General features: G+C 41.9%; 1 protein-coding gene across 3 annotated transcripts; it reads right to left on the bottom strand.

Moving 5' to 3' along the window:
* LOC117739272 (septin-7-like) lies at window positions 1-24072 on the bottom strand. Of its 3 annotated transcripts, none has more exons than XM_034545581.1 (15): window positions 23907-24072; window positions 20970-20971; window positions 17493-17595; window positions 12377-12483; window positions 7341-7441; window positions 7125-7259; window positions 6497-6614; window positions 5950-6042; window positions 5698-5794; window positions 3785-3836; window positions 3377-3502; window positions 2960-2980; window positions 2186-2321; window positions 1941-2086; window positions 1-962 (listed from the first exon to the last, which is right to left on the bottom strand). In XM_034545581.1, the coding sequence occupies exons 1-15, from the start codon at window positions 23938-23940 to the stop codon at window positions 926-928; spliced, it is 1308 nt and encodes a 435-aa protein (XP_034401472.1). In that variant the 5' UTR covers window positions 23941-24072; the 3' UTR covers window positions 1-925. The 3 variants fall into 3 exon arrangements, with proteins under 3 accessions (XP_034401472.1, XP_034401473.1, XP_034401474.1); XM_034545582.1 differs by having other exon boundaries at window positions 17493-17592; XM_034545583.1 differs by lacking the exon at window positions 2960-2980.
* Window positions 24073-25727: the final 1655 nt, after the last annotated feature.

Here is a 25727-nt window from a genome sequence, read left to right as displayed (position 1 = left end):
TTTTTTTCACCCCCCATCACAATTTTATTATGTAACTTCTTACAATAAAAACAAGACATTACAAATTACAGATGCAGAACACAAATGGTGCTAAATGTGCACACGCTTTCCACAACACCCCTCCCCCCCCCACGGAAAGATTAGTTTCTGTTGGAAATTATTCGTAAAATAGAATCTGCACAAAAAGTTCAAATAAATTCACGTAAAGCACTTCGAGAGCAGTTTCTAGACGTTGTTACACTCAGCATGAGTGAAGTCAGGAATACACGTTTGGTTTCCAAAAAGAGAAGGATGGAAAACACCGGAAACAATTAAACAATCATTTCTATACCAGGCCGATACGAAATGGAAAAAGAAAAGAAAAGAAAAGAGCAAAAAGTAAGAACATGTTACAAATGTTTGAAGTGGAACACGGCAGTTCATAGTTATACAATTTACATGACAGGAGATGGAAGAGCAGACCACTCGGGAGGAGTTTAAAACGCAATACCTAAATATGTGAACCGAAAGATACATACATATATATAAAAAAAAAAACAGTGCCTGAGGTGAGCTTCGGCCTGACACCGGACGTGAAAGGCCGACCTCTTGGTTTGGTTTTTGGCATTAAAAAGGGTGCAGCGCAGAGCAGCATCAAACATTCCCCAAAGTAGAAGAAAGACTGAACTGTTTGTCATTAAGTAAAAACACCAGTTGTGTTGTGTGTGTGTGTGTGTGTGTGTGTGTGAATACACTTGTTTTTTGTGAGCAGTGACCCAAAACAGGCCCGCACACTGGTTCTATACAGAGATTATTACAGTTATTTATTGAAGGGACATGGAGGATGAGCAGACAACACTGCCCCCTGGGCTTTTACAGGAGTATTACACAGTAATGTTGGCAGGTTGGCAAAAAAACAAAACAACACTGTAACGTCAAGAAGGTCCTAAAATATCTTCTTCTTTTTGTTCTTCTCCAAGGTCCTGTGAAAACCAGAGGACAGAAGAGCAGTCAAGACACAACTGGGCATGCAAGTACAGCATCTTTTAAATCCTTTGGAACGTAACATTCCAGTTATTTGCGAGGCATTATGCTGCGACTGATTTGATTCGTACTTGCTGAAGAGCCATGAAAAGATTGCCGTGGTGGTCAGGTTAGTACGAGTTTTTATATACGCGTGAACGACGTGAGCAAAGCGGTCATTTGTGTGCGTTTCAGTGGCATTTTGCAGGTGAATTACACCTTTTAAAGAGCTGGTCGTTCGTGCTGAATCCTAAAAGCCTGTCCAGACTTTACTGGAACGGATGAACTCTGACACTATGGATATTATAGAAAATACTAAACACTTTTTTTTTTGTGGAAAGATATTTACCCCCCGAAAATATATCTGTTTAAATGTGTACACAGATGTGAAATATCATACAATAATATTAGCAAATTGGTTAGTTTCTTTGTGTTTTCATATTTTAAATTATTATTTACTTCTATCTACGTGTTATAAATTATTTTTATACATCAACTTGTTTTTCTATTTCTTTTATTACCTATTCACGTTCAACCAATTCCTACTTTATTATGCCAATCTGCGATGAATAATATGATTTCACTCAGGAAAAACAAAAAAAATATAGTACAAAGTATAATGAAATCATAATAATTGCTTAAAAACATATTTGCCAGTGGACTTCCTGCCTCTTGCACCAACATGTCAAGAAACACGGCTTTTTGCTTGCAAACAGAAGTTTTTAGTTGCGTAAATCAATTTTCTTTACAAACTAAAACAATATTTTCAGTTTTTAATATTCACATTTTGAGGTGTTTTCTGGTTCTCTCTTAAAGTCTTCAGCCTTGTTCATACTCAAGCTTCAGGGCCATCTCCCGTCTAAAGTCTTGTGAAGCCAAGATGACCCTCCTTTTCAACCCTTATTGATCACACACGGTGATCAATAAGGTGCATTTACCTGGAGTTGTCTAGTTTCTGCTGGTCCAGAATCCTCTGCTGGGCCTCCCAGCGTTCCTTCTCTTCCTCGTGCTGGCGACGTCTGTCCTCCAGCTCTCTGTGCTGGGCCTCCAAGTTCTTTTTCATTTGCTCCTGACGCCTCTGGAGCTGCAGGGACACGGACACGTGGTCAAGAGGTTAACCAAGCATCAATAAAAAAGGAAAAACACTCAAAAGGATAGAAAAAAAAGAAAATGATTAATTTACTTCAGCCTCAGAGTCTCTGAGCTTCTGCAGCTTCTCTTTGACCTTCATCTCAAAGACTTGTTCCATTTCTTGTTCCATCTTCTTCATCTTGGACACGTGGTCCCGTCGCTCCTCCTCCATCTGGGCTAGAGGGCTCCTGGAGATACAGGCCAATCATCATACAGACAGCACACAGTGGCAGGTGGAGGAACACACTGCTGCAACATTGTGAACCCCCCCCCCACACCCCTCCCCATACAAAAGCTGACTCTGACTGCAGAGTGATGCAAAGGAGAAGAGGCAGGATCAGAAGAGGAAAGCCCCGGCTTACTTTGTTTATGTACAACTTCACTAATATGTTAATGTTAAATGTAAAGAGAGACGAGTGAAAGTATCTGTAACAAGTGCGTGTTACCGCGGGTGGTATCCCCCGAGCACAGAGACAGTGTCAAGTTATTAGTAATTTCTTCAACATGGAATAATGAGAAATGAGTAAGGAAACTGCAAAGCAAGAAGACAAGCCAGATGATGCTTGAGAGCGTGACAATGATTAGATATATTAGACGCCATGTAGAAACCCATAAGATATGACATTGTCACTACATTTAACGTTATTCTAATCGTTTCATTCAAACAGACGAAAGCATTTCAAAGCGTTGCAGGTGAGAGAAAATAAATAAATAAATAAAAGGAAGGGAGATCAAAAAGGGAAACATGAAAACGGTTAGAGATAAAAAAAAAAAAAGTGAAAATGCATTCTTTGGAGCGATGTTGAAGAAGTCGAGTAACACTTACATGCCGTCAGACGTCTCAGGTCTAAAAACAAACAAATGCACAGACTCTTAGCATGCCGCCATGAACCATGCATTAGCTTGAGAGAGGGTGCTGGTGGTTACTGACAGCTGCAGCCGGTGGATTACGAGTCAGATGGTGCCTCAGTTAGTTCAGTCAAACACAACAGATACTGGGGGGCCGGTTAGTGTGTGGGGGGGGTGGGTGGGGGGGGTTAGTGCTGGCTTGTTTGGGCCAGGAATGGGTTTAAAGGTTTTGCCCGCTTCAGTGACAGCTTGCAAACTTTAATCTGTAGGTCGCTGCAGACTTTGACCCCCGGTCCTGTAGTTCCCTTCATGAACAGTGAATCAGCAGCACTATCCTGTGAGTTCCCATCATAAATGTGCTTTTCAACAAACCAAACATCTCTGAGGGACTTACTTGGTCAGCTGTCCCTTGCTCTTATTGTTGTCCACTCCGTTGTAGGTGACCGCGGCGAGTTTCCTGCTTCGGTAGTTCTCGTAGTGGACGTTGTTCGTCACGTCCTTAAGGTCCTGCATGTGGGTCCTGCACATTTTTTTTTTTAAATAAGCAAGTGTTCTCACACTAGAAGCAGCAACTAGATTCGAGTGAACCTCCGCTTGATATTTCAACGCTTTAATATTTAAAATATTGCACTATGCTACATTTCAGCTCGGAGCCGAACTCCTCTTCTCACTCCTTGAGCACTGCATTGGAAATTGGAGAAACCTAAACTGTATCTCCGTCGAACCTGCACAGTTGAAGGTACGTTTTCTGAACTAAAAGCAAAACAAATTCTAGCCAGGTGCTTGAGATGTTTCTGCTCACCTGATGAGCATGTTCCGCAGGATTGTGAAGTCGCAGTGCTCTCCGTTTTCCACTGTAAGAGACAGACGAGAGCTGCGATTAGAACACGGGCCACAAGCGCAGCAGTCAGACGATAACACAAACAAACCATTTGGGGGAAATTAGCAAAAAGATTACATGGAAGGACAAATTGTGGGTATGAATAACTTTGAATAATCTTGTTCTTAGTTTGTCTAAAAATGTTCGTACGGTGAAACACCATGTCGCTGAATTAATACGTGGTTAATAATGAGGATTTCTTTCACACGGTTTTTTGATTTATAAAATGACACTCAAACACACTTAACATGTATGCCTTCTGGGAGGAGACCCTTTTGGGAGGAGGCTCTGGTGGCAGTGGTCAACGGAGAGGAGCTGCCTGTAGGAGTTCCCTTTGGAAACTCATCTCGTATCATTTGCCCTCAAGGATCCGTTTGTAATTTCTCACAGATCTTGGACTGATACATGCTCTCCATTGGAGCCATCTGAGAAGCTTGAGATATCTGTCGGTTTTCAACAATTATTTTCTAACATGTATAATATGTTCAGAAATATATCTCATATTTGAATTACCTAGACTTTGCAACATTACCCAATATCCTCTCATTTGCATGCTCTTTATGCGTACCATCAGGATTATGTATTTGTGTGTCCGGTTATATCTTTTACTCATGGATATCCTTTTATTGCCTTTTGTTGGTTTTAACAGACTTGATCAGGCTTTTCAGGGCCCTGTGGTGGCACTAATAGATGGCTGTAGTACCTGAACCCATCAGCAGGTGGCATCACACACACCTGTTTGTGTCCCTCCTACAGTAAAACTCACCACAGTCCTCTGGAGTTTCTCTGGACTGCTGTGGTAGAGTGACTTGCATAGCTTCTCAGGGACCTTGCCCTCTTTCCCTCTCCCCTCTCTCCTCTCTCCTCTCTCCCCCCCCCTCCCCCCCTCTCAAAAACAAACCTTCCAAAACTCACTCCCCACGGACAGCATCACTGGCGGCGGACCAGTTTTACGTAGCACTCCCACAAGTCATCCACTAGGCGGTACTGTACTCGGTTCTCAAGCTGTAAATAATCTTTTTCCTGAGACGACAATTTTCCACTTCACTGCCTCCAATTCACTACGGCTACAGTACATACCTCTGTGACGTTCCCACTGTGGCTGTGTGCACTCATCACTTCAAACTGACTATGTAGTCATGCTTCATACGTCTCACCACACAATGTGACAGCTACATCCTGCGTCAGGTCAAACAGGGCTCTCACATCCTGTGCTAAAGAGAGAAAAAGAGCCTCCGGTTTCCCCACTAGTGGGAAAGATGTTTTCTTTTTTCATATGATGCAGTGATGAGGATGAAGCAAGTCATAAAGCTTCATGCTCATCACTCCACAGAGGGACGTGCCATTTAACATATTTTGGCTCTTAAATCAGAAGTAAATTGAAATTAAATTAGTGTTCTTTTGAAAATAGAGGAAGGTATGCAGACAATTGTGTTAATTTGATCTTTGAACGTACATCCAATAAATGTAAATGTTCTCCTCCTTTTAATATGACGATAACATTATAATTATTGACCCTATGTAATATATTGGCATTAAAAAAAAAAATGTTATCCTTGTTTTTTTTAATGCAGTTCTCTTGTTAATGTTTAATTCATATGTGTAAAGAAATGGTTCTTAGGCAACATGTGTTAGATTGAGCACTGCTCTGTGTGCACATGGATTGTGTTACCACTTTGCAATCCATCGACACATGATGTCCGCTCAATAATCCAATACAACAGTGGAAATATTGGTGCGTTTCCATTTGTGTTCAAGAGAGAGAGAGAGAGAGACTCCATTTAGTTGATCAATGTACAGGCTGGGATCAGCCGATGGGACCGTCGACCCCTCACCGTCAGCCACACCCCAGGGGTACTGCCTCCCGCGCACTCGCTTTCCGTTGACCTCGATAATGGTGTTACTACCGATTACAGCCAAGGGTAAACGATCCTGCAGGAGAGGAGGGAGGAGAAACAACTGTTGCATAGCTCGTGCACATTGGCTAAAAATACACTGTAGGATGTGCGCTTCCATGCACAGAGACGACGCGTGTACGACATCAATGAAAACAGTTCAGTGCGACTTAAAAAAGGTATTAAACATACCTTGATTCTCTTGACCATCTTCATCTCCTCCTCATCATCCGTCTCTGGGAACTGGTAGATTCTGATTTTGTGCTCCTGAATTCCTCTCATTATCTGCACACAGCGGAGAGGAAACAGGGAGAGGCGGGTGGAAGGGGAAAACAGTGATGGTGAGCGAGCTGTATGTGGGACAAACAGGTCCAGAAACATCAATAGTCACACTGGAGGCTGGTCAATACGCACACGAGGAGGAAGCTACCTGTTTATCACACACACACACACGTGTCTGTGCATGAATACAGTGTGATGTGTACACTGAAATACAACATGCAAGTCTTCAACATTGGCGGTAAAGTGTGACGTGTACTTCCTGTTTTGTGGGGGCTTGTGATGGATAATAAATAAACAGGACTTGTTAGGGGGTCATAAACAAACTCTCGACAGCAAACCTGGCAATAAAATCAAACAATCCATCATCGTCCATTTTCCTCCCATCAAACACAACAACAAGTCCTGAAAGATGCGAGCCGACCAGAAACGTATACGTTCAGTCACTAGTGACACACACCTGCTTCTTGAACAGCTGACACTCCTCTGGGGTCATTGTGTCGGCTTTGGCGATGAGGGGAATGATGTTGACCTTTTCATGCAACCTCTTCATGAATTCTACATCGAGTGGCTTCAGTCTGAGGAAGGAGCAAAGAAAAGAGACACTTTAATGGTTAGAGTGTCAGTGAAGGGCTCTGGTGTAAGTGAAGCTGCAGGGCTGACACACACACACACACACACACACACACACTTTATTCAAGTTTTTTTTAAATGAAGATTTAAAATGTCTGTTCTAACTACAACAGATTTATTATTGTGCTCATACAACATGCAATTTATGGCACCGAGAACCAGATCCGTTTCGAACCTTGTTTTTATAGCCCATTACATGGAAGATGACATATAGCCCTCTAAGTTCCACTTTACTGCGTCGTGCTGCAGCATTTTCCTTCGTACATTCTTGCCCTTTTGTCCAGTTTGACACACAATCCTATTTAACGGCCCAATTCAACACAGCTGTCCTTATGGCCGAGTACAGTGAACAGATGTAAAGACCCCCTAGTGGCAGACAATTACATATAATATTGTGCATTTAAAAATGGCGTGAGTAACGATCCCATGATCAGTAGGATCCCTGTAGCACCTACCCGTGTCCAGACGGAGTGATAAAATACAGGCAGCACTGCACTCTGCTGTCCGGCATCAGCCGTCTGTTGACCCGGGACTCTGCATTGAGGTACCCCTCAAACTTATTATCAATGTAGTCGATGATTGGCTGCCAGCTGAGGACCACAGATCAAAGTCAGCTGCAGTGATGCAGTTATAGTGATATAAATGAGCCAATGCCAGAAGGCTGAGCTCACCAGTTGCTGTTGTCAATAGTGTCACCAAAGCCGGGCGTGTCCACGATGGTGAGCAGGAGCTGCACTCCTCCTTCCTTCACCAGAACCTTGGACTGCTCCACCTGCAGAGACCAAGAATGTCGACACAAATCGGTCAAGATTGTTGAAAATAATAACAAAAAGGACTGTATAATTATAGTAGTAATAGCTCTGAGGGCAAACGTGATTTCCAACAGGGTACTGAGTGGACTTTAACTCTTCCAAGTTACTGAAGCCATGATGATCCGTTTGATTTACAGAGACAGCGTTATTGAAATGATTGAATTCTGAAGGACGACACTGATCCTGGAACTGTGGTTAACCCTGCCGAGGTCAGCAGCCTTATGATTAAAATTGCAAAGCCACCTTTTGTAAACCTGTGAAACTTAGCAAATGCATCTAAAAAAGTGTAAAACTAGAGTACAAACGATATCAATGGCGAGGGCATTTACAACTCGAATTAATCATGCATCATAAGTTACATGATAAATAATTAATTACGTACTTTAACACGCATCGTGAAGTGACTCTGGACACCAAATTTAGAGTACATAAAATAATAAAATATTGTTTCACAGGAAACATGTCCTTTGACCTCAGCCGGATAGTTCTTTACTTATTCAATGTACTTAAACAAATACACAGACAAGAGCAGAACTAAACCAGCTCTGCAGAACAATTAGCCACAGTGAGCCTTTGATCAGCGTGGAGTCGAGGCAGAACTCGTGATGAGCAGATGAACTTTGATTTTTTTAAAAATCAGCAGATCTGCGCAGCAGTTAGCAGACACACATTGACATTGCGACGCTCCCTAAAATACACACGTCACCTTTGATTTCAGTCCAACCCGGGACCTAATTTGTGTCTCACGTCGTCAGCTCATGAGAAATCCATGAGAGCTGTAAAAGCGATGGCGTAGCTGAATTGTGAACATTTGCCACACGAGCTGCTACCTTACACTTAAGTAGCACCGCAGAATGCCAGTGGTAGGCTTAATGGCCGAGGCTGGGCTGCACCGACACCACATGTCGGTCACACAGCAGAGCCAGGTTCTCGCAACTAAACTTCTCAAACGAGGACAGTCAAAGAACGAGTCGTACGAAAAAGGAGCGCCGAGCTGAGAGTCTCTTTAAAAATAACACAAGGGCTCCGATTCTTCCTTCTCCACCTCCATCGTTTCTCCACCCGTTTTCTCCTCGTAGCGTTTGCTCACACTGTTTTCCTTCACAATCAATCACCCCAGCATAGCAGACCCTTACCCCCGTGACTCCCAGCCACCACTTAGCAGCATCCGTCACATACTGGAATGACTGTCTTTAAACTGACCTCTGACCTCTTGGTGCTGCTACTGGGGAGGCTAGGCTAACCAGACAGACACTACTCAACTGACAATTTTACTTTTTAAAGACCTTCTGAATGCCATTCAATATTATCTCTAGGGTGACAATGAAAGCTGGAGTCGTTCTGGGTCTACGCGGCTTCATTAAGAAAACCGTCTTCACCATATTTTATTAAACCCAAGTAAGTATTTAACCGGCTTTTATTAAACCTAATTTTTTTTAATTTCACCATCTTTTCCTGAACCTAACTAAGTATTTTACGATCTATTCCTCAACCCAAGTGTTTATCAAGTCGGACACAAATCTAACCGGCACGCGATCGGCGACCTTTCAAATGTAGCTGCGGTCTCTCTCTCTCTCTCTCTCTCTTTCTTTCCTTCTTTCTTTCTTCTCTCTCTCATCTAACCCTCTGCACTGTCTCCTCCCCCTTTCTCACGCAGGAGAGTGAGAGAGGGTGTGTCCCTCTCCCACCCCCTCTCCCCTTTCTCTCTCACACTCCTCACACGCACCCTTCAGGTGTCACCAGGTGGGAAGGCAATCTCAATGCAGAGAGATATCGAGACCAGCTTATTGCCAAGAAGCATCGCACGCACCAACACACAAATACACAAATATACAGAGAGTTTGGTGAATGAGGTCCAGCGTCTACACGACTGTAATAGTGAGGCTGAAACACAAAACTATTAATCTAGATGACGTGAAACACAGCGTTTGCTGAAAGTAGGAGAGTCATTTATGTAAAACATGTACATAATCTGATTATTTTTATTATTAAATCTCTAAAATTCCCCTGAGGAAGAAGAAGCAATTCTCCGTTATTAAAAAACAAGGCATGTCTGTGCATTGGCAGGACAAGAGCTCAGAGCACAACACAGTTGGCTGGCAAATCACCAAGTCCCTGTCCTCGTTTGCTCTCCAGCCCCATTGAGCCTTATTAACCAGGAACAGATTAATCTGTCGCGGTTTTATCTCCTGCAACAGTTAACACTTTTTAAAAAATATATAATTAATTGGACTCTGTTACTGTCACTTCCTCTGGGTTTTAAAGAATTCTTTGGCAAGACTTTATTTGGCCAGTTTTTGGTTAAGCGGGAGCGAAAGAAAGAAAGAGAGCTATTCTACATATTTATCGTCTTGGTCCTTTGACTGTATAAATAACAAGCAATAATACATATGCATATTGCAGATTTAATTTTAAGCATACATTCCTTTGGGACTGGAAACCTTGAGGAATCCTAAAGCATTCTGTTTGAAGTCATCAGACACACACACACACACTAAATTTCCTTTAAACTTTTGAGAAGAGCTAGGGAGGAGTAATAGGCAGGTAAACACATTGGAAGCAGTGGGAGGAGAGCAGACCGAGCCCCGCCGTGTGTTGCCAGGGATTAGGAGATTTAGAGTAAATTAGTAGATCACAAGGAACAGGTGACGGGAAGATCCTCATCGTGCAGCTGCTGATCTACTGTACACCAACCACAAACTGCACACGTACAACGCCCTGCTACAGGCAGAGGATGGGAGAGGGAAGCCTGTTGGAGCCCCCTTTCACACCAACAGTATCAACTTTCTTCAAAAGGAAGCTCCAGTAAAGCTATGCGTCTGTGGGCCAAACCCTGATCCTCTGCACCGGCTGAGCAGCGAAGGGCTACAAAGACTGAGGATTCGGGGGCATAATCCCTGAGCCTCGCACAGTCAGCATCGCTGCCGGTGGCAACCGCATTTTGGGGACAAGTGGGCTGAATAAGTCGGCTAACGTACAACGCAGAGGTTGCATTGAGATACATTATCTGCATTTTGGGGAATTTGTGAAGGGGGGTGTGTTCAAGTTACAACATGGTGTTAAATTGCTCTTTACAGCTTCGCTAAAACTCCTGAAATATTGATCCAAATCTTAAAGTATTCCTTCCATAACATTACATACTCATTGCTTAATGTGGTGCATCCTTAGGTATCATGTTTAACACTCCTAAATAGCTCCAATCAGATTTGATGAGTTAATGGACTGCACTTTACAGCGATTTTCTACCTTGATGGAGGGAGAGAGAGAGAGAGAGCACTTTACAAATTTGCCTCATTCAGCCATTCACACAGATGCGGATCGAACCTTCAACCCTGTGATTAGTGGATGCAGCTCTACAAAAACCTTGCCACTCATATATATATATATATATATATATATATAGCTAAAATCCTGATTGGTGGACAGGAAATCACAACTGTTTTCCGACTGAGCCTTATACGGGTCATACCCATCAAGAGACAAAAGGTTAAACTTTGTCCAGAATGAGGCGTTTTAAAACACTACATCAATGCATTAGCCAGTGTGTCACAACATGGTGACGCTCTCAGAGGAAGTCTATAACACACTGGCATTCATCATCTTCCAGTACACACGTAATAAATACATTTATGACACACACACCAAGAAAAGACGACAACCCACTTCCATGTCGCAATATGTGGAAATTAAAAAGTATACAGTCTGAAATCAATAGTGGCGATGACAAGGCAATAAACTATTTCACCAAAATGAAAAGCAATTACTCAAATGCCACAGTATATTACAAAGCTACGGCCTATTATGTCCATTTTTCCGAAACACGTCGCCTTTGACGTGAGGAGCTCACGTCAGTGTTTACACTCGAACCTTGTGGAGCAGAGAGAAGTAAATAGAGTGCGTTTACGGAGATGGTCGAGTCCAATCGAGGGTAGCCACTGACCATCTACACTCTATGCCGTCTTTCCATTCAGCTGTTGACATGACACATGCGCTGCAACTCCCTCAATCCGAATGTATACACAGTATAAACCAGCTTTCCCTGTCACAGTTTACCGTTTCCAATCAAAGTGTAAGAACTAAACTTCCTCTAATCCTTCCACTCAGAGCTCATCATCCATGTGATGCAGGCTGAGTGAAGCACAACCTGGTTCTGTCAAGCAGCATCAGAGAGAAGCCCAACAGTATAAATCAATACGGTAGCTTTTTCATATCACATCTATCTGTTGTTTCTAGTCCACGTCCTTCATCGAAACTCCAGCCCACATAAAGAGCTTCTTTGGAGGCTCACAAGCAAAGCCACACACACACACACACACACACACACACACACACACACACACACACACACATTAGTTTGAGTAATGCAATACATGTTCAAATAGGTATTCCATTTAAAAAAAAGCATTACTACTTAATGCAGGGGAGTGTTAAATGATTTTAAACCCCAATAACAGTCCCACTACATTGCCCAATTTGAAATATCACATAAGGATGTGATATTTCAAATTGGGCAATGTAGTGGGACTGTTATTTGGCACCCAAACTCTGCGCTTGTTGAAGCAGATAAACCGGTTTTCTCTGTCTCACACAAACACGTGGGAGGTTAAGACATCGTTAAGACATCGCCTCACAAAACTAGATCTCATCCAGAAACTATGAAGTAGACGTCTGCAATGCTGAGAGATATTGAAAAAGTAAAGTTGATGTCAGTCAGTGACAGTAAACGATCATGTTTCAATTAACAAGACACACATTTGGCCCTTTATGGGATTGAATTAGTGTCCGAGTCATGTCAACAGAAAAAAGGTAAATCCTCAGTGTACCAATGTGTTAAATAAAATCAGTCAACTTAGGAGGAAAAGGTGTGGCCTATTCCTGAAAAACAAAAACATTACCGTGACAGTTTTTTCAACTCTATGCGAAGGACCCGGGTATTCAGGAGAGTACAGATCTGTCAGAAAGAGGGAGTTGATCAGCGTCGACTTCCCCAGCCCAGATTCTCCTGAAAGACAAACACAGAGCCAGAGTGAGTGGGTGGGAGTGAACTCGAGAGGTGCGTTTCACACAAGACTTGTTTTCTAATCCCCCTTTTCATGCCAGACTGAGGCTCAACATGACACAATCTCCAGATGTGTATCGACTCCATTTCCTGTGCAGTCGTTCCCTGTTAAACATTCTTTACATGTTTTAGATTCAAGACTTTCTTCAGTACAGGAAATGGCTCTCCTTTAACCCCCCTTTTTCTTTTTTTTATAAACAGGCCAGCATTAACACGAGACGAAGGAAGAGGCAGGCAGGGTGGAAGTTCTGTCCTCCCAAATTATTTTCCTGTCTGCATTTCAGGAATCTAAAATCAGAAGAATCATGGGAAGGGAGGAGAGGGGAAGGAAGATTTCAAACTCCAGTCACAAGGAGTTTGAAAACTGAAATTAGAAGCCCAGATTCCATTGTTCTCAAAGAAATCCTCGGCAGAAGAAGCAAACCGAAGACTGAAACATTTTTGCATTTTCCACTCAAAATACTTTGTTGGGTAGCGCTGGGCATCAACTCTCCATACATTGTTATCAACCGAACTGCGTCTGAAGCATCAAATGCTGGCCCAGATATATAAAGCGGTTTGCTTATTCTGCGTTTATGTTTCTGCACTCAGGAACTGTAGTTAAGTAATCAGATACTCTTGGCTTTGGAAGTGATGCTATAGCATTAAGCAGTACGATAGTTAGGCAGGCATGCAAACTTTAGAGCAACTAATCGGTCCACATATTTGCTTGAGTTTTTGGAAGAGCTAAAAAAAACTTGAATAATCGATCGGCAAGACATAAATCTAGACTAATTTTGATATAGTCAATGAAACACTAAAGTCATTTCTGAAGTGAATATGTAATATTGTGGCTCCAGCATCTCACGTGTGATCATTTGCTGCTCCCCCCCCGTTTCATATCACAGTAAACTAAATATGTAGGGGCTGAAGACTGTTAGTCATACTAAAACAAGCAGCTTGATGAAGTCAACTTTAGAGCTGTAATAAAATGTTTAAATGCCTGCAAGAACCTAGAGGGACTGACTGTCGTAATCCAATACCATGAGCAGTGTGGCTGTTCAGATTGGGGTGAGCGGAGGGTAACAAGGAGCTGCCGAACAAAAGATTCAGTGTGCAAGAAGAGGCAGTCATACGACGGCCAGAACACTGCAGCCAGAGAGCCGCGCCTGACCTTTAAAAAGTGGCCGGGGCCAACATGGGCCACCGCTGCCAACAACTCACCCACTCAACGCTGCATGAATAGGGAGGACGGCGAGATGAAGAAAGCGCCACACAAAAGGATCCTTCACGAGACACACTCTCGGAGTAATACATATTTTCCTAAGAGGGTAGAGCCACATTTATCTTGCAATCTCAACAGAAATCTTTCAGCGATTATAGCTAGTCGGGGATGAAACGTGCAGGATCGCTGTAAACATTTCTTTTGGAGGCAACGAGGGAATGGAGAACTCTTGGGCGCTGAAGGCTGATGGCTACCAGGGGAAAGACGGTGGTTTTGTGTGCAGTGGGTGCAACACATGGAATAAAAACGTCAACTTGAATTAGAGACGCCAGGAGCGAAGAACAGCAGGACCAAGGAGACACAGCGAGATCCAGGTTCAAGTCTCGGGCCCAGTGTGTGGAGAGGGAGGATGAGAAGCTCTGGTTAAAAGAGAACCAAAGCTCAAGAGTGATGAAGGTGGTGTGGTGGGTTGAGTGGAGATGCTGGCCATGCTTGGTCAGAGCTGTGGCGGCTTGTTTTTAAAAAAGGGACGGCGTCATGAATCACAAACACTGAAGCATTACACAGAAATGGGGTTGGATGATAATTGTCTTTTACCGACCCTTTTGTGTTTTTTTTTTTTTTTTACCCTTTCCCCACAATTTAAAATATCATTAAAAAAAAAAAGGAGGCAAAAAGCCAATTGTTCCATTGAAGCAGACAGTGAACTAAGTTCCCTGAGCTTTACATGTCGGCCCTATTCTATCCATTATGTTTCCCCTTGGCATTTAACGTGATCTTTGAAAGAAATGTGAAAACATCAGATTTACAAAATGGAAATAATTGAAACAATTTGCATAATTCAGTAATAAAACCTTTAGTTTACAATCTGTAGGGCGCCTAACTTGCACTGCTGGACAGCAGTGGAGGAAGCGGCGCCAGAGATTCAGGAGTGGGTCAGCTGACCGGAGGGCGTATCGCACACCGCTCATTTTCCATCAGTATTTATATTACAGTCGGGTTTTCCAGTGCACTTTGAAAAAAGATGTCCATTGAAAAACAAAGTGTAACGTGCCATGCTGGGATCTCGTCTCGTTCAGTGTACAATGGCAAAATGCATTTCTAATTTCCATGTGTCAAAGTCACTGGGTTTATTGAATAGGTTTTTGGTTAGATGCCTGAATAAGGTCTGCGATTAACACAAGTTACAGAGAGTTCAACATTTTGTTCTACACTATCAAATGTAACACATTACAAAACATCAGTTGTTTTTTGTTTTTTTTTACTTCCGGCAATTGCGTTTAAAAAGTGCATCTGTGAAGATCATCTTAATGAACAAAAAGGGTATGTATCGTGTCGCAGAACTTATTTGCTCCAAAAATCCTGTGAAATAAATCCCATTGCATTTTTGTTTGAGAGAACCAGTGAGATGCTAACATCCACGTTTGCTTACAACAATACATCATGCCTGAAGCCCTCTATTAGATTTTTGGACTTTAAAAAAAAAAACGGTTAATTGATTGTTCTTTTCTACAAGCCCAGTCTGCTGCTTCTCTCGCAGCGCGTCTCGTCGACCAATGAATGGATGACGTTTCCTTGCCATTACATGGTTTCATTCAAATCTGCCATATTGCACCGGGATAAATAGAAGAAGCCGCTCTCTGTCGTTCCATCCGGGCATCCCGACTGCTGCGCCAGAGGAAAACCACTCTCAGCGAGCCCCGCTGGCTAACTGCTCGGCAGCCAGCACACTTCCTTTAAAGGACATTTTCCAGCAGCTGTGTAAACCAAAGGGGGTTTATTCAAAAAGGCACTTACCACTGCATACAAGAGACTGTATGCAGGGGAAGTGGGAAACATTTGGCTTGTGAGAGGGCGCCCGCGTTAGGTTAATTCATTCATTTGATAGGGCTTCCAAGACAATGAGCAGGTAAAAAGAAAAAAGTGCTCCGTTCGTCTGCGAAAGGGAAATTCTGCTCGATCAACATTATCCCTTGAAAGCAGTCGTCTTCGCTCCACCACTCTGCGTTTATGACGGGGACTTTCCCCATCAAAAAAGGGGCAGAAGACAGTAAAAGTTTAACAACGCGAGAGCATGACAATGATATGGAGTGCTGCACACCATATCTGTTGGCAGAGCCATCAATTTCCTTCTTCTTGTGTCAGATTCCGTCTCCTTCTCCTAAAAGCCCCTCTTTTTTTGTTTATGCAAGGGCATTCTTTCCAAAAAGGGGGTACGAGAGAGCTCATTTAACTCTTTGTCAACCAGGACCAAACGCTGCAGCGGCTCACATCAAGGTCAGTTCCTGCAAACGTGCAAATCACTGCCAAATATTGACTTTGACCAACAAATGGCTCTGGGCCACTTTCGCGTGTCACGTGTAACAATAGCTATCCCCCCACTAAATACACATTGAAAAAAAAAAAAACACATACTGGGTTATATTCAGGGTTCTCGCCATGGCTCGGACATTTAGTTCCCACTGCATTTGCCAAAAACACATTTAAATAAAATAGTATTCTGGTACTCTGCAATTTATTTATGCTACTTTCTCTCATTTATGTAGATATTTTAAATATAAACGATGTCATAGGATTAAATGTCAGGATGACCAATCAAACATTTGCAAAGGAGACTTTCAAGCAGTAATTAAATTACTCTTTGTATTAATAAGTATTAAACCATTTACAGATTCCCTTTCGTCAGACCCTTTACCTTGTAGTTTTTTATGTGATGGGTGGCCACTTGGTGTGTACTAGTTGTATATGTGGTATACGCCCATATTAAAAGACATTAAAAACAAATAAATTCCTGTTGTGTTCATACTTTCCTGAGGGCGTGGGGCCGCATGGTTTTCACCCCATTCATGTTAAATGCCTTTTTAATGCTGTAATGTCTAATAAAGTAAGCACTAAAATAGGAACATAAATACTCCGTCTCTCTGAAATATAGGTCTTAAAATTACATATCTCATGAATTCCATAACCGGTGGGTCCCCTGTCAGTAAAATGTGTTATATAACACGACAACCCCCCCCCCCAAAAAAACAAAAACAATAAGGAAAAGCACATGCACTTTGCCAATTACACTTCTATTCTAATTATACGCTGCACACAAAATTGACACATAACAGCCTCTTTCCTGAGAAAGCACAGCAGGGGGAAACTCCATGACTACATTGAAGCCAGAAAGAAACGGGAGTGATCTGGTTGCCATAGAGACGGGCCCTTTAGCCCCGGAGGCAGGCAGGCGCTGATAGCTTATGAACCCAGGGAACAGGATGTGACATCGCGCAGGCATTCAGAGCGACTTCCTGCTCAGGTAGCGCTGGATAACGTGCAGCAGAGCGGAGCGGTCCTATGGGTGCGTCTCCCTTTTGAATCAGCTGCTAAGGTTTTAACTTTGGCTGCATGAATGGAATGACAGGAAACCTCCTCCCAATCACAATATAAAAGACACACACACACACACACACACACACACACACACGCACGCACACACGCAGCAGTAGTAGCCAGCTGCCGTCACTTTCAGCCGTGACGTTTCTGTGAAACTAGGTACTGCGCAACACATGAATATACATGTACAGTAGGAACTACAAGTTCTAACACAGACAGAGGTTTACTTTATGTAGAGATAAATATCTTTTAAGACCTTCACACTTGATTAAGCAAACAGACTGAGAAACCATTACCCTGTTTGACACATGTATCAACTGTATGATAACAAAGACTGAGGGGGAACAAAAGTAACAAGAGAACGACTTACCCACAACCATGAGCGTGAACTCGAATCCTCTCTTCACAGATTTTCTGTAAATTTGGTTGGGGAGGTTTGCAAACCCCACATATCCCTCCAGGTTCTTTGGCTGCTGTGGACCAAAAGTAAACATACAGGAAAATGAGCTCAGGTTGTGGCACATTTGTATCATTTGCGAGCTCAGATTTCAGACGGCACTTGTGAGACCGCTTACTTCTACTGTAGTGCCACAAAAACTAAATAAATACACCGTGCCTGCTTAACCAGCTCATTTGTATTTGAGCAAGTTAAGACAGAACTAATCTAACTTTGAGTGGATGCACATAGCCAAAGAAACCGGCGATTATCTACTGGGGGAATAACACATCTTTAAGCTTGGTATAATGGAGTGAGTACACCCAGTTTGGAAGACTGAGATGTGGTTAAAAGCTCCAGAATAATCTAGAAAGTGGACTTTGTGTTTTACTGCTGCTACTTTACTGAATTATTACTACTTAAAAAGGGGAACATTGCACAATTTAAAATAAACTAATTTATTTGAGCTGTAGTTTTTACTCGATTCGAACAAAACAGATGGAAAGAAAGCTAGTTGTTGAACAATGACGTCTAATATGAGCGGATGATGTATAATCTTTACAACCCAGAGGCCTTGCAGGCTGATGAGAAATAATTAGAGTACTTACAGCTGGGTTGGAGAAGGCCAGACAGGTTGGTGAGAAGACAATGATGATGATATGGGAAGGCAACGGTCAAAGGCACGTCCATGAGGCATGAACCAAAACCAGAGAGAAGAAAAATTAGTAAAAGTACACACAGCATGATCTTTGATACATCAGTCTGGCTCACTGAGTTACTGTCGGAACAATGGAAACACTTAGAAAGGCTTGGATATGGTTTTTCAGTATTAATGGATCACGAGCCAAAAGAAATGGTCAGCCAGTTGTTTTTAGTGCAAAGTGTTTTCACCGTCGGATGCTGTGGGTTCCCCCTAAGCGCGGGCATTTTATCCAGTTGGTTTATGTTAGAAGCAAAAGGGTTTGATCCTGACCGGTTAGAAGATGAAAGGGGGAAGTTTTAAGTTTTGCATTCGCCCAGCTGGACATTCATATTTCATAACCACATCTGCTACAATGAAGAACCCAGGTTTCTGGTGGAAACTCTGAAAAACACAGTGCGAGTCTGATTAACAGCGTCAGTGAGTGAAGATGGTTTGAACCGACTGTTAGCACATTACTGTACTATGGGTCAACAAAGTCAGACCTACGGTAGAGCAACTGTACAGTTTCAACTAGATGTCATTTCCTGTGTGTTTATAGGAGCAGTCGCCAGTTAATGTGAGAGTTTAAGATGATGCATCCTCCAAACACACACGCACACACACACACACACACACACACGCACTTTTCCCACTGCTTCCTGTGTTGGAGACTGTTGACGAAAAGCAGAGGAGTCAACCGATCGGTCTGAAACACGCGAACATGGCTGCATACATCCCCTAATCTCCAATGTGATGGGATATGCTTAAACAAAGACCAGATACAAATAGTGACAAGAACTTTAAGTCACACTTTTTGCATTAAGATGATGCTCCAGGGCAACACTGTGTACTTTCACATGCTGTGCTAGAAATACCACATGCACAGAAGAGCTCATATACCGGGTACTATCCACAACTTTTGCAAATGGAAAAAACAAAAAAAGAAAGAAGGGTTCCAGTCGAGCGGTGCCGTACCACACAGGGGAAACAAGGCTTTACTCTTTTACTATAAATCACAGAAAGAAGAATTGGAGGCCACGTGTGGCAATTACAGTGCTTTTACACAAAGCCAATTAAAAAGTAAGTAAAGCAGTACTCATTACATAGTTATAATCGGCAAACGTGGAACAAGTCCCACTCTCTAGAAGAGCGTCAACATCTGTGTCTGCGGCTGAAGCTTCAAGCCAGTGTCACCGACAAATGAAATCAGTGCAGGAAAACAAGGCTCCAGTAACTGAAAGAAGAGTGCATGATGCATTTAGCCGTCAACAATGCAGCGAGTCTCCAGGAAGCTGCGGTTTACTAGCCGGTGCAACTAGCTCAGAGGCTCTGCATGTGAACACAGCAGCAGAGAGGATACGGATGCGTTCTGACAAACCGCTTCCCACGACCTCAGGAGAGCTCAGACATTTGGTGCATCGTCCCACACTGCTATTCTTTTGCTCCGATCGCAACGCTTCGGTAGAAGTCCCAAGTTAGATTTTTCGCCTTTAAAATCGAGTTTCAGGAGATTCCTATAAAATGTCAAAAGGCAGGTTTAAGCGTAGCTATTTCAACACTGACTGTTAGAGGGCTATCTCAAGGACACTTCGACATGCAAACTATGGGGAGAGTGGGGATCGAACCGGGTACCTTGTGGTCGTCCTGGAACCACAAGGTACCCGGTTCGATCCCCGCTCTCCCCATAGTTTGCATGTTGAAGTGTCCTTGAGCAAGACACTGAATCCCCAGTTGCTCCCCGGGCGCTTCACTGCAGCCCACTGCTCCTTAATAACTAAAGATGAGTCAAATGCAGGTAAAAATTTCCTAACTGTGGGATTAATAATAATAATTATAATATACCAATTCCTATAGTGTGCCACTTTGACTTGTGGTATGTCTGGTGTTCTTTTGGCCGCTAACTTGACATATTCTTACCGACAATGATACGTCACTGCTGTGTGCTCGTAAACACAGCATGCCACTTGTGTTGCACTGACAGATGCCACTTTTCATCAGCAGGTACCGAGTTAAATTGTTGGCTTATGCCGCACTGTTACACCAGAAGATAAACACTCATTTGGTAGCTGTTGCCGATGTGATGAATGTAACTTTTCTGGTAGCCAAACTAGTAAGACTAGTTGTGGCTAATTATCAGCTCTTTGTGGTAGGAATAGCCAGCGTATCCTTGGACAATGCTAGCTACATGCCATGTTTATTTAATGTAACAACAAGTATCTGCCAGTAGAACGAGAGCCACATAACCCAGAAGAATGGCTTCATGGCACTAAAAGAAGAACGGCACCATCAGTACTTTGGTGAATTATCTGAAAGTTGAACACAAGTAACAATATATCCTGAAGCTGCCAGAATTGAATCGTCAATAATGTATCCTCTTCAAGATGGCAAACAATGCAAAACTCATGAGTTCCTCTATTCATAGAAATAACTCAATTTAGTCAAAGCTAGACCACAAACAATTGACCAAAACAGATGCTACACTTAGTCCTTGCAGCTTTCTTTTTTTTTTAACATCGCTGTAAGGATAAAAGGCAGATTTTAATTAGACCTGTGGTGTGATCGCAGACACACAAACCTGAAGCAGACCACCGTACAAGGCTTTCACTGCATATAGAGAAAGGATAACAACATATCCCCCATTGATGCCGTTTACAAATAATTAGGCTGAACTACATTACACCAACGCCAGAACAAACTTGGAGCAGACTCACACACACACACACACACACAGCTCTGTCATCACAAACTTCCCCTCTGGTATTTGCCTGCCACGCCATCTGACACCCTTTCTTATTGTCTGGCTGAATGCCTGACCTGCCCATCTATGCTATGTCACGGCCACTATGCAAACAGGGCAAACCATATGCCACTTGGCTCTGGCTGCAAGACGCCAAACAATTGTATTCCCTGTGTGATAGCCTTAAATGTTTAGGATACAGGCTAAATCAAAATTGGATTTTAATATTAGGGAGTAGGACTGCAGTGGGTGGGCTTTACTTTGATCACAGATTAAATAAATGACGTTATAACCCACAAGAGGATTGCTTGTGATCTAGAAATGTGACCTGCTTTTAGTAACTTTACTACCTGGGAAGATAACACTGACCGATGCAGCCAGTTCATCCCTTTCATCCAATTTTTTTTTAAATCCATTGTAATGAGCAGGCTTCTTTGTGTGAGCCGTTGACGAGAAAAGGAGACGTTGACGTTACGTTACGTTTAAAAGCTAACTGCTGGACGTTGGCTTGGCAACCAACGTCGAAAACAACACGTTTACAGACACGAACATATTAGGCACGCGTTTGTATAGTCTGTCCGCCCCCCTTTATGTTCACAACAACGTTAAATTACACAACAACACGGCGTGGTAGTGTGAGCGAGGTGAACAACTTTTTAAATTGGCGAAATTCACCAGGGAAAACCGTAGCTCTTCCCACTGCGGTGAAGCCAGCCTCCACTTCGAAAAACACAGTCAAGTCAGCCCGCACGGTTTTTTTCAGTACACGTATATATTAGGCATTACGGTACGAGCTGTACAAATTGACTTCAAAATAAGAGCAAACTTCCGGTGAACGTGATATGATGAAATACGCCTTTAAATACAGATACAGTAATAGATTAAACTAATCATGAATTGTATGAATGATGAATAGAATAGAATAGGAAGGCAACTCTTCCAATATTGGGACATTTGGATTTTGAATTTCAAAATAAAAGATATAGAAAATCACATTCATGAGCAAACGTGTCTCTAATTTCAGACTAGATTTAGAAGAAAATGGTGCATAGTTAAAAACTAATGACCCATAGTTATGACCTCATTCCACTTCTGATGCATAGTAGACCATCTCAGGATGTCCCTCAGAGACAATCAGGACATTCTGATGTTTCATTTTAAAATAAGAGCCTGTCAAAATCTCCTTTCTGCGCTTACTTCAAAGAAGTTCACGAGACCATTTATGGCTAACTTTAGATAATATTTAAAAAGAAATGGTCCATAGTTATGAACTCATTCCACTTCTGATGTATAGTAGACCATCTCAGGATGCCCATCAGAGACAATCAGGACATTCTGATGTTTCATTTTAAAATGAGAGCCTGTCAAAATCTCCTTTCTGAGCTTACTTAAATTCAGTTCACGAGACCATTTATGGCTAACTTTAGATAATATTTAAAAAGGAATGGCCCATAGTTATGAACTCATTCCACTTCTGATGCATAGTAGACCATCTCAGGATGTCCCTCGGAGACAATCAGGACATTCTGATGTTTCATTTTAAAATGAGAGCCTGTCAAAATCTCCTTTCTGAGCTGACTTCAAATAAATTCACGAAGCAATTTATGTCTAATTTCAGATTGAGATTTAAAGAAAACAGCACATTGATAATTGAAAACAATTGAATTGAATATAAATATTACTATTTAATCGAATAAAATATAAAAATATATAAAGAAAATTCTAAGAAAAAAACAACTTGACACTATGACATATACATTTGAGTTTCAAATAGATTAATAAATAAAAGAGAAAATATATTAATTACATAGTATAAAAAAAAATGAGAACATATGTAAATTAAATAGTAAGAAAAAAACATTATAACTTTTACATAATAAAGTCATTCAGTGAAGATGTGAATTAAGGGCACAAAGGCTCTCATCTTGAAATGAAACATCAGAATGTCCTGATTGTCTCTGAGGGACATCGTGAGATGGTCTACTATGCATTAAAAGTGGAATGATTTCATAACTATGGGCCATTCCTTTTTAAATATTATCTAAAGTTAGGCATAAATTGCTTCGTGAATTTATTTGAAGTCAGCTCAGAAAGGAGATTTTGACAGGCTCTCATTTTAAAATGAAACATCAGAATGTCCTGATTGTCTCCGAGGGACATCCTGAGATGGTCTACTATGCATCAGAAGTGGAATGAGTTCATAACTATGGGCCATTCCTTTTTAAATATTATCTAAAGTTAGCCATAAATGGTCTCGTGAACTGAATTTAAGTAAGCGCAGAAAGGAGATTTTGACAGACTCTCATCTTGAAATGAAACATCAGAATGTCCTGATTGTCTCTGAGGGACATCCTGAGATGGTCTACTATGCATCAGAAGTGGAATGAGTTCATAACTATGGGCCATTCCTTTTTAAATATTATCTAAAGTTAGCCATAAATGGTCTCGTGAACTGAATTGAAGTCAGCTCAGGAATGAGATTTTGACAGGCTCTCATCTTGAAATTCAAAATCAAAATGTCCCAATATTGGAAGAGTTACCTTCCTATTGTTTTCTATTCATCATTCATAAAATTCATGATTAGTTTAATCTATTACTGTATCTGTATTTAAAGGCGTATTTCATCGTATCACGTTCACCGGAAGTTTGCTCTTATTTTGAAGTCAGTTTTACACGCTCGTACCGTAATGCCTAGTATATACGTGTACTGAAAAAAACCGTGCGGGCTGACTTGACTGTGTTTTTCGAAGTGGAGGCTGGCTTGACCGCAGTCTCTCTCCGGGGTGCGTAGCTCCGCTACCCGGGGGGAAAGCTAGACGATCGGATTTTGTACATGACGTTTGGCGTGACATGTCCCTCCGGGAGCGAACGTCAAACAGCCAACTGTTCAACAACTTTACCCACGAAAGAGGAAAATGTTTAAACTTACCCATTATTCCGCCGTCTGTTTCGGTTGGTTCCATTGCCTCCTCTATCGCGCTATGAAACTCAGCACTCAACTCCTTAAATATAGGAGTAGTTGGACCCAGAGCCGTTTAAAGAGAGTCGCGTTATGCCAGTTCGCTCCGGTGGACAGCAATGGCGACTCGCGGAGCCTCTCGATGGTTCCCCGGAAGTTAGGTCAATGGGTCGTGTGAAAGTTGTGGATGTAGGTAATGGAATAAGCACATCAATTCTGGAGTACGAGGCATTATAATAAAGTTATTCTAAATTAATATTTTAGTGGCATGTGTCATAGTAATATTAATTTAAGTAATCATACTGAATATGTAATAATCATAGGCATCATACTGTAGTCATGCTGCATGTCAGGAGTTAAATGTTAAATGTTTTGGACTATTGTTGAGATTACTTTATATTACTTTAGATATTTTTGTTTTTACAATTATGTGTTTTTTTTTATTTTTTAAATGTTGTCATGAAAATTAGTATTGATGTATCTAAATACGTATGTTTCTATATAAGAATATTGTTAATTTATTAATTTACTGACTACTTATTAGCAAACAGCAATCCTGAGATTTCTACCAATATCTACGCATGCAAGTGACCTAACGTTTACGCGACTTACTCTTTTAATAGCTCTGGTGATGCCTAACGGCGTACGTTCTTCTGGGAGAATACTGACTGCGATACCTCGCGAGTTTGCACAGAATCAAATGTTACTTACAATTATGTCCTCGTGCTTGAGTTATTTATTGACTAATACCATATTCATAATATTAATTAGGAAATAAAGACTATCTGATGATACTCTCTCTCTCTCTGTCTCCTGGGAAATTAGACAGCAGTGCCATCTAGTGGATATTTACATTCGTTACAATTTCCAAGACATTTTCGAACTAACCTGGATAATTATAATCACAGAGATTTGGCCAGTCAAAAAGTAGTCCATCATTTTTTGTTACATTTAACTGTTTGTAAATTTAGGAGAAGTGATGGCAGATAGTTGGAAAGCTGATTATAGTTCTGTTCTGCAAGGGACAATGGTTTATTATCAACTCACTGTGTGCATGGCCTTCATACAGTTAAAAAGAACCAACTGTGCAGAGCAGCTTGCCTGAAGAGAAGCAACACTTGATGAATTTTGGGACATCTCGGGGCTCAGCTGAACATTGTCAAAAGAACACCTGATGCTGAACCGAACCATTCCTAATGGAGTATCTAATCATGAACAAGTTGGACATGTGAACCTGTTGCTGGTGCGAAAGGCAAAGTCAGAGGATCAAGTCGTTCTCCCTTTGTGTTAATGTCTGTTCCACCTTTAGACGTAGAATAATACAACATTGAATGTATAGTAACTCGGATAAGCACAGTGTTTCATTCAGTAAATCCACAATGAACCGTGTGTGAGTGAGAGTGTGTGCTAATGGAAATCCATCAGTCCATCCCGTTGAGATATTTCACTCATGGGCTGAAAGCGTTGCAACAACAGCAACACGAGATGCTGCACAGTAGATCTACAGAGTGCTGCACGGGATTCTGGGTGTTTTTGGTTCTATCAAAGAGCATAGCAGACATGAGCCATCCTACGCAAGGCAGCAGTAAAAAAATAAATAAAAATCAATGCTTGGAGCCTGAGCTGCTTTCCCGAGCTGCAATGTACACGACAACAACAACAACCTCTGGCTGTGAAATAAAATGAAATGGAGAGCGGCAATAAGAGGAACCAGCGTGTCACATCCCATTATATGAAGCTGGCAGCTGATGTCCATGCGGCTGACGTTCATGTACCATGTGTCTCTGTGTT

This window comes from Cyclopterus lumpus, chromosome 11, assembly GCF_009769545.1.
Source record: "Cyclopterus lumpus isolate fCycLum1 chromosome 11, fCycLum1.pri, whole genome shotgun sequence".
Taxonomy (NCBI): Eukaryota; Metazoa; Chordata; class Actinopteri; order Perciformes; family Cyclopteridae; genus Cyclopterus; species Cyclopterus lumpus.
Note: the sequence above shows the minus strand (reverse complement) of the source record. Positions and strands in the feature narration are given on the sequence as shown.

Coding starts and splice junctions, on each gene's coding strand:
- LOC117739272 (XM_034545581.1), bottom strand. CDS start 23,940: ATGGAACCAACCGAAACAGACGGCGGAATAATGG. Junction 7,442..12,376: donor GAGTTGAAAAAACTGTCACG/GTAATGTTTTTG, acceptor TGGTCTCTGCAG/GTGGAGCAGTCCAAGGTTCT. Junction 6,043..6,496: donor GTCAGCTGTTCAAGAAGCAG/GTGTGTGTCACT, acceptor CGCTGTGTGCAG/ATAATGAGAGGAATTCAGGA.